At 38.2% G+C, this 9,260-nt stretch overlaps 1 protein-coding gene across 3 annotated transcripts in view; it reads left to right on the top strand.

Annotated features, from left to right (window-relative positions):
• Med6 (mediator complex subunit 6) overlaps positions 1 to 9,260 on the top strand; it is a 13,839-nt gene that overhangs the window by 3,181 nt on the left and 1,398 nt on the right. For 2 of the 3 annotated variants that reach the window (XM_005343296.2, XM_026780097.1), the window contains exons 2-6: positions 1,049 to 1,208; positions 2,083 to 2,174; positions 3,901 to 3,983; positions 4,820 to 4,928; positions 8,285 to 8,400. In XM_005343296.2, coding sequence (XP_005343353.1) covers positions 1,049 to 1,208; positions 2,083 to 2,174; positions 3,901 to 3,983; positions 4,820 to 4,928; positions 8,285 to 8,400 — 560 coding nt within the window. The remainder of the gene's footprint in view (positions 1 to 1,048; positions 1,209 to 2,082; positions 2,175 to 3,900; positions 3,984 to 4,819; positions 4,929 to 8,284; positions 8,401 to 9,260) is intronic. The other variant, XM_013350717.2, reaches the window with a different exon arrangement.

The following is a 9,260-nucleotide window of genomic DNA, read 5'->3' as shown; positions in this document are numbered from 1 at the left end:
AAAAAAAAAAAAAAAAAAGAAAAAGAAAATTAACTCACTGTGTCTTTTGAGACAGGATCATATATAGCCCAAGCTGGCCTCAATCTCTTGATCCTTCTATCTTAGCCTCCTAGAGTGCTATGACCTGAAGGGCTTCACTGTTTCTGGATCTAACCATGTCTTTTTAAAAATTAAGATTTAATTCTACTCTGAATCTGAAACATTATGCCTATGAAAAGGGGATTTTACTCACCATTTGCCTCTTAACTTTTAAATCCTTCACCTCTTGTCCATTGTAGAAGTAACATTCTTTGCTTGCCAATGGAAGGATCTTTAAACTGGTGGTTGTGGGTGTGTTTGGAAAATTTTGAGTCATTTAAAAACTTTGGAGATTTCTAGTCTTAACATCTAGATCTTAACATTTTGTTACCCAATCAAACTATTCAAAATCAAAATATATAAACAATATATTTTTATCATTTTGTACTTTGTATGAGTTTTCTCTGCTGGGAAATAGTTTACCCTCCATTTCTTCATGGTGAGCCTCTCTTCTTTTTTTTTTTTTTTTTTTTTTTTGGTTTTTCGAGACAGGGTTTCTCTGTGGTTTTGGAGCCTGTCCTGGAACTAGCTCTTGTAGACCAGTCTGGTCTCGAACTCACAGAGATCCGCCTGCCTCTGCCTCCTGAGTGCTGGGATTAAAGGCGTGCGCCACCACCACCCGCCTAGCCTCTCTTTTTTAACACAATGCAGAAGCCACCTCCTGCCCCATGAAAAAGTAATTTTCATTTCCTCTGGAAAGTGTTTTTGTTCATTTGCCTTTTTACAATTAGTCTATACCTAACTTTACTATAGTCCTTACTGTGTTCTTTTTTTCATGTTTTTGTCTTCTGTTAAACTGTTGAGTATATAGGCCTGGGCTGGAGAGATGGCTCACCTGTTAAAGGCTAGGCTCACAGCCAAAACTATGAGTACGTAGGGCAGAGTCTATATCATTAATTCACAACACATAGTAGATATTCATTGTATTAGGTTATTCATTGTTTTTAACTCTTTTGTTTCTTTCCTGTAGATAACCTGCTGGGAATCTCTTGGGTTGATAGCTCTTGGATCCCCATTTTGAACAGTGGTAGTGTTCTAGATTACTTTTCAGAAAGAAGCAATCCTTTTTATGACAGGACGTGTAATAATGAAGTGGTCAAGATGCAGAGGCTAACATTAGAGCACTTGAAGTAAGTTGTTTTAAGAAGGTAACACCTTTGCCAACTAGAGATTTTGCAGTGATTGGTCATTTTACCTGTGTGTGGTGATTGGTGACAGACACTGTTAAACCTTTGGAAGGAAAACCAAAAGTTTTTCGCTGGGGAGATTCCTCAGTGGTTTTATAAAGTTTAGTTACTATATTTTAAATAACTCTTGCTATAATGTAATTATAGCTGTTAAAGGTAACTTATTGTAGTTTTAAGCATATTGTTACTAAACCAAATTTAAATTCATGAATTTTTATGGATTTTATAAATGTATAAATTTGTATAAAAACCCACATTTTAGTTTATATACCAACTGTTGTAGACGGAGGCTGCTCTTATGTTTCCTGGCTGCCTAGATCCGAATAATCACACAGAAACTTTATTGATTACAACACTGTTTGGCCTATTAGGTCAAGCTTTTTATTAACTAACGCTTACATCTTAAATTAGCCCATTTCTATTAATCTGTATCTCCATAAGATTGTGGCCTACTAGTAATGTAAGGTTCTGGCGGGTGTTTCTCCTTGACTCCGCCCACTTTATATATCTCTGTTCGGATTTCCTGCCTGACTTTATTCTACCCTGCTATATGCCGAAGCAGCTTCTTTATTTATTTATTTTTTTGCAGCTTCTTTATTAACCAATGGTAATAAAACATATTCACAACATACAGAGGGGACTCCCACATCAAACTGTCTAGGAAAATAGCTGGTTTTATTCAATAGCCAACTATTAACATTAATCATAAGCAATTTTAGTCCCATTTTTACACTGCTGTTGCAATTTATTTGGTAATTTTAAGTATCCTACAAAGTTTTAGGAATCATTCATAGATCTCTTTGTGTCTCCATTTCAGTCAGATGGTTGGAGTTGAATACATCCTTTTACATGCTCAAGAGCCCATTCTTTTCATCATTCGGAAGCAACAGCGGCAGTCCCCTGCTCAAGGTACAAGACACTACAGTTTGCTTACTTTCTGACCTGTGGCTTTATTTTTTTTTTAAAGAAGGGGTTTATTTTATTTTGGTGTACCATTCAGGAATTGGTATGTTAGGCCTTTTTTGTTTGTTTGTTTGTTTGTTTGTTTGTTTGCACTGAGTTCTGTTTCTGTAGGTCCCATAAACTACATATATATCCAGTACTTGTAGGGCTGTACTCATCAGACTCAGCATCTATTGTACTCATGGCCAGAATTCATTATGGTTGCCTGGTAAGGCTACACAGTAGATAAACTACAGGAAAAGACTTTGTAGGAGTCAATATCTCTTGAGGATCCATATCAAACGTGCTTTTTAGTCAGCATAAGATGATTCTATACATACATATATACGTATACACATACATACATCATACGTATTTCTATTACAGGAAGCCATTTGAAATTGTGAGCCTAAGGCATTTTTTGAGGACTGATCACTTAGGCATTTTCTGCCCACTAGAATTGAAGACTCCTAGTAGGAAACAGTTTCCCACCATATTCATGGTATACATTTTAGTTGGGCATGCAGGGGTAGCTACAATTAAGAAGTATATCAAAAGGTCTATTAGCACTGGAAGTCAGATAGTTCAGCTCTTCCTGTGAGCACGGTTGTTGAGTTTCCACTGGACCTTGAGCTTCCTGAATAACTTTCATTTCCTCTCAGTCTCTGAGTTAATACTTTATAAAAGACATGGCCTATATAGTTTTATTAAATCCATAGAGGATCTACTGAGTATCTTCAAATGACACATTCAACCAAAAATCTTACCTGGGCTTTACTACCAAATGAATATTTGCTTAGGAAACAATATTGAAGAGTAAATGTGTTCAGATTTGGTTTTGAATCAGAGCTGAGGCATATACTTTAGTGATGATGGGCACTTCTTTAAAAGAGTCTCACTGCAGAACAGATTATTCAAAGTAGAAAAGCAAGGTGATATTGTTGAGAGACATCTCTCAAGTAGATACCGTACATAAAGACACTTGGGGGACATCCTTTTCCCTGGGTCCTTTTGATACCAGAGAGTAACTTGCCAAAGAAGTTACAGTTCAGAATTCAAGTCTTCCTTCCAAATGGAAGGTATAGAGTCTCTATAGGGAAAAATAGAACTGTAGATAATAAGCAAGGCTCCTTGAGAACATTCAGGATTTAGTGATGACACAAGATGGTATCAAGCTCAGTAGAGTTGCCTTTGTCCTTAGGACTCAGTCCTGGGACTCGGAGGCAAGTGTAGTGCATCATATATCGTCACTCTGGTCTCTAAGTCTCTCATGTTCTTCAGTCTTATGTCCCGGTTTGGTTGACTGACAGCATTGGCTTTGTTGAAATGTGCTATGTATCTATACATGGACCTAGTAATAATCTCATTTTAATAATCTTAAGATGCATTGGACTGATTAAACTTGATTCAGATGTGCCTGGGATTTGAGAAGTCCTGTATGTTTTCTGTGAAGTGCAGAGAGTAAACTCTTTAGGCTTTGTGGGTGGAACTACTCAACTGTTAACAATCCTAGGTAACATATATGAACAGTATGACTGTTTTCCCATACTGCGTACTTGGAGAGAAATTGCAAGGTCTTCCCTTAAAGTTCCATATAGTAAAGTACCAAAGTTTAGTTTGTTCTATGAAAATACCATTTTTTAGCAGTTTGTGTCCAAGATGTGTTTCTAAGCATTTTTTCCTGCTGCTCCAGTTATCCCACTGGCTGATTACTATATCATTGCTGGAGTCATCTATCAGGCACCAGACTTGGGATCAGTGATCAACTCCAGAGTGGTACGTGTCTTCACCTACCTGCACATCTATCTGCCTACCTGCCTTCCTGCCTGTTCTCTCTCACCCTTTCCTTTGCCTTCCTTCCTTTTCTTCTTCCCTTCCCTTCCCCTCTCCTCCCTCTCTTTCCCTTCCTTCCCCCTCTCTTTCTTTCCCTTCCTTTCTTTTCCTTTGCCTTCCCTTCCCTTATTTTATCTTTTTCTTTAAGACAGTAGCCTTGGACTCATTATGTGTCCAAAGATGGCCTTAAACCCCTGGTCCTACTGCCTCCATCTTTTAAGTCCTATAATTCCAGATGTGTGCCTGTACACACGTTGGTTATTTTTTCCTACATTCTTTGAACATGAATGCAAACTTCTAAACGAGATATCCTATTCTGCTTTGTGTAAGCTGGTATAAAATGTTGACTGTTAGAGGGTTTTGAGCACTTCCTCTGGGTCAAGTCAGTGCTAATACATAGAGTCTGAAGAGCTGTAGGCTCCACATCATTAGTAATATGCATAAAAACACTTGGAAGAAAACTGCACCTCTACTATTATTTTTGTTGCCCTTTTTATTATTCCCTAAACAATACATTGTAACAGCTATTTGTACAGTACTTATGCTTGTAAGTAATCTAGAGATGATTTAAAGACTATTGGAGAATTCATAGTTTACATAGAAATGCTAATTATTTTATATAAGGGATATGGCTATTTACAACTCCAGTCAAATGGTAATCTAGATTCTGAAAATGGAATTATTAGCTTTGCATATGTAATATTTTATATTTACTTAGGACATTTTACTCGACCTCATGAGAGATTTAGAATTTGTTGGTTGTTGTTTTGTTTTCCAAGCTCACTGCAGTACATGGTATTCAGTCAGCTTTTGATGAAGCTATGTCATACTGTCGCTATCATCCTTCCAAAGGGTATTGGTGGCACTTCAAAGATCATGAAGAGCAAGGTAAGTAGAGTGCCTAGGCCCCCCCAAAACAGTTTGTGCCGACATTACTGAGATAGGCTTTAATCTCTCAGATGATGGCATTACTGCCCCTGTGTTCATGTCATAGGTGCAGTGATAGTGACATCAGAACAGTTGTTAGTTTTGCCCATGAGGTCACATGTCCATAAGCTTTGTAAAAGATGTAAAGTTTTCAAATATTTGGCACATAATGAGGAGAAACTGGTGATGAGTGAGCAAAGGTATTTTTTACTTCTTGGGTTGCCTTGGAATTTGGAACCGTTGAGCCCTCTAGTCTTCAAAGTCAGGAGCTGAGATACTATTCTTGGTGCCCTGTCTTCAGATGGCCAGACTGTGTTCTCTCCTTTTCTCCCCCTCCCTTCTTTTTCCTTTTTGTTTTAAGGATTAAGCCCAGGGTCTTAAGCATGCTAGGCAAGCACTTACTCCCAAGTTACATCCCTGTTTGATCAGGGTGTTTGCTGATTGGCTTTTGACATTGTGTGTATCTGTGTGTGTAAGTAAGTGTGTGATGTGCATGTAAGCTTGTGTTCCATGTGTGGATATTGGACAACTCTGTAGTTTTCTGTATCCACCTGTGGTGATATTTTGTTTGTGATCTAACAAATAAAGCTTGCCTGAAGATCAGAGTGCAGAGCTAAGCTGTAGGTGTTCGAGGTCCACAAGAGCCTATAATAAAGGATAACAAATGTTTATTAGGAAACACTCAAAATAAGAAAGACGCTACGGTCCTCTGCTCTGTGGATGCTGGGAACTGTGAACAGACCACCAGCTGAGAGACAGAGAGAGACAACACACTTTTTGCTTTCCGTCTGTGTTTATAGTGCCTCAACCCACACCCTAGTGGGCTGGTACCCAAACAGCTATTGGCTGAATGAATTCTCACAACACTAAATCACTAGTTTAGCCATAGAGTCTAGGCAACGGTGGCACACACCTTTAATTCCAGCACTTGGGAGGCAGAGGCAGACAGATCTCTGCGTTCAAAGCCACCCTGGGCTACACTAGATTGATCCAGTTTCAAAGAGGAACAGAGCTCATACCTTTTTATCCCAGTACTTTGGATCATAGGCCTTTAATCTCAGCACTAGGGAGGTGGAGACAGAAGTGATATGGCTGGGCAGAGAGGAATATAAAGCAGGAGGAGGTGGGAGGAGACAGGAGCTCAGAGCATTCAATCTGAGGTTTCGTAGAGACAGCATTCCATCTGAGAATTCCTAGGGACAGGATCACCTATTCAGTCTGAGGATTTGGTAGAGGTAAGAACTAGCTCTGCTTCTCTGATCTTTTAGCATTAACCCCTATATCTGGCTCTGGATTTTTATTGTTAATACCAATTAAAATTCATGCTACATCTACCTTTAATGTGTGTTTTGGGATTAAACTCAGGTCTCAGGTACAGTGCCTTGTCCACTGTACCTCTCACTGACCCTAGGTGACTTTCTAATTCTTGGATATTAGCACCTGTCATAACCCTAGCTTCTTTTTTTTTTTTTAAAGGTTCTTTAGTTCTCATGAATACTAATCAATGACTGTTCTTTTGCCCTGTTTTTACCAAAATCCTATGCCCAGAAATGTGTTTGTATCAGTTTATTTTCTTTTTTTGAGAATAATAAAGTGTAGGAAAGATGGCCTTTATGTAGTACTCAGAGCTGTGTAGTGGCCTTCAGATACAGTTACTTTGATTCTTAATATTGGGTATAGGCAGTGCTGTTTGTTGTAGGAAAGTGTGCCTTAATGGAGTAAAGTTGACCCAGGGGCAATTGTACCCCACCTTATGATGTCTAGAGCATGGTCACTTGGAATCCTTCATGTAAAGACAGTCCCTACATCCACCCCTTACCCCTGTTCTCTCTGCCAGAGCAGATGACACATGTAACTTCAGAATTTCTTTCATATTCTTTTTTTTTAATATTTATTTATTTATTATGCATACAATATTCTACCTGTGTGTACGTCTGCAGGCCAGAAGAGGGCACCAGACCTCATTACAGATGGTTGTGAGCCACTATGTGGTTGCCGGGAATTGAACTCAGGACCTCTGGAAGAGCAGGCAGTGCTCTTAACCACTGAGCCATCTCTCCAGCCCCCTTTCATATTCTTTTTTATGCTTGCCTTCATGATCTTGTTTTCTAATTTTTCCCTTTCAGTACAATGTTTAGCTTTTTTTCATAGAGAGAATGGGAATGAATAAATGAATGTGTTTTAGAAAATCTCTTCATATGGAGCCCAGGGTATCCTTGAACCCTTAATTCTCCTGGTCTTGTCCTCCCAAGTGCTAAGATGAACAGAGATATGCATCACCATCCCTAGCTAATTGCAGTCTTTTGAGGCAGACCTTGTGTAGTCTAGGCAGGTCAACCTTGAGCTTGCTATATAGCTAAGGATGACCTTTAACTCCTAATTCTCTTGTTTGGTTTAATTACTTACTGTCTTTATAACAGAGCATAGTAACTAAAACCTGTCTTTTCTATTTGTCCTTAGTAGATTGCACAGCAAATCATTCAGTACACTTAAAATACTCAAAAATAATTTCAAGCCAATACGTATTGTTATTTAGGTAATTATGAAGGATGCTAACCTCAGAACTGTTTGTCCTTCAGTGTTAAATACTGAATCTGAAATATCTTTTACGAGACAGGTGTGGCCAGGCGGTGGTGTGGTCGGAAGCCACTGTTACTTCCTTCCTGGTCGCTTAGACCCCAAATAATCACACAGAAACTATATTATTTGCAATATTGTTTGACCAATAGCTTAAGCGTATTTCTAGCTAGCTCTTATATCCTAAACTAACCCATTTTCATTAATCTGTGCATCACCATGAGGTCATGGCCTACCGGCAAAGTTTCTGTGGGTTCCGGCAGATGCATCTGTCTCCTGTGACAGCTACATGGCTTCTCCCTGACTCTGCCTACTCTCATATATATAATCTCTTTCAGCCTGGCTTTACTCCGTTAAGCCATTGGCCCATAGCACCTTCTTTATTAAGTAATGGCAATAAAACATACTCATAGCATACATCACCTCACATGTCAGTGTGTTGCACACCTGTAATCCCAGTACTTGGGAGGCAGAGAAAGGCAGATCTCTGTGAGGTCAAGGTCAGCCTTGAGTTCCAGGACAGGCTCCAAAGTGACAGAGAAACCTTGTCTTGAATACCGAAAAGAGAGGGGTATGTCAGCTTTTGAAATATGAGAATTTAACATCATTTGTAAAGGAGAGTTAGGAACTTCTTTTTTATATTTGCTGTGTTTTATTTGAAGAGTTGTCTTAGTAAAGGTGTTATTAAAGTAATGGTTTGAGTATTTCAGTATGTTGATTTGGATTTTATATTTTATTAGATAAAGTCAAACCTAAAGCCAAAAGGAAAGAAGAACCGAGCTCTATTTTTCAGAGACAGCGTGTGGATGCTTTACTTGTTGACCTCAGACAAAAATTCCCACCCAGATTTGTTCAGGTAATAAGAATGTGTTATGAATTTTGATTTGACACATTTTTAATTGGAAAGTCTTTTAAGTATAATTTTAAAGTATTGGAATTAATTGGAAAGTCTTTTAAGTATAATTTTAAAGTATTGGGTTTTTTTTATTAGCAAAATAATTACCCCTGAAGGAATTGTTTAAAAAGACTTAATGGAGGTAATGGGTAAAAGGAATACATTTAGCATTGTTCTCTATTGAGAACAATATAATATTGTTCCTTATTGACTCTATATGAGCATTGAGGTCTGTGTTTAGATCATATTCTCATCCATAGGTTGCTGAAAGAATAATCGGTTGTAACAAACCTCAAATATGAAACTCATGCTCTCTATTCTGCTGGCTGCATTCCCAGCCTAATATATATCACATGTAGGCTCTTAAAGGTTAATGGGTTAAGACTCTGAGCGGAAGGAATAGAAAGTGGTAGAGGGTTTGGCATGGTCAGGAGAGGAAGCTGAGGTAGTAATAGAGTTCTCTTATCACTGTGTTAAAAGTTTGTAATGCCACTTAGTGATTTAGAAGTAGTCTAGTAGCAGATCCACCTGCCATTCTACCTCATGGGCTTTTGAAGTCAAGCAACTGGGAAATGGAATGCATGGCCATGTTAATGTCAGTTATTCTGGAATTTAGAATTCCTTTGTGGAAATGTATATTTTCATAGACGTGTTGATTATTGTTATGAAGGATTGAGGGAATTTTAAAGGTAGTGAAGGATGTTATTATAATAATGCTTATGTGATCGTGAAGAGGTGAAGAGGCAAAGGTTGGAATATGAGATCAGAAAGTTAGCTTGGAGATTTTTTTTTTTTTTTTTTTTTTTTTTTTTTTTTTTTTT

This window comes from Microtus ochrogaster, chromosome 1 (assembly GCF_000317375.1).
Source record: "Microtus ochrogaster isolate Prairie Vole_2 chromosome 1, MicOch1.0, whole genome shotgun sequence".
Taxonomy (NCBI): Eukaryota; Metazoa; Chordata; class Mammalia; order Rodentia; family Cricetidae; genus Microtus; species Microtus ochrogaster.
This window is presented reverse-complemented; position numbering and strand designations above follow the sequence as displayed.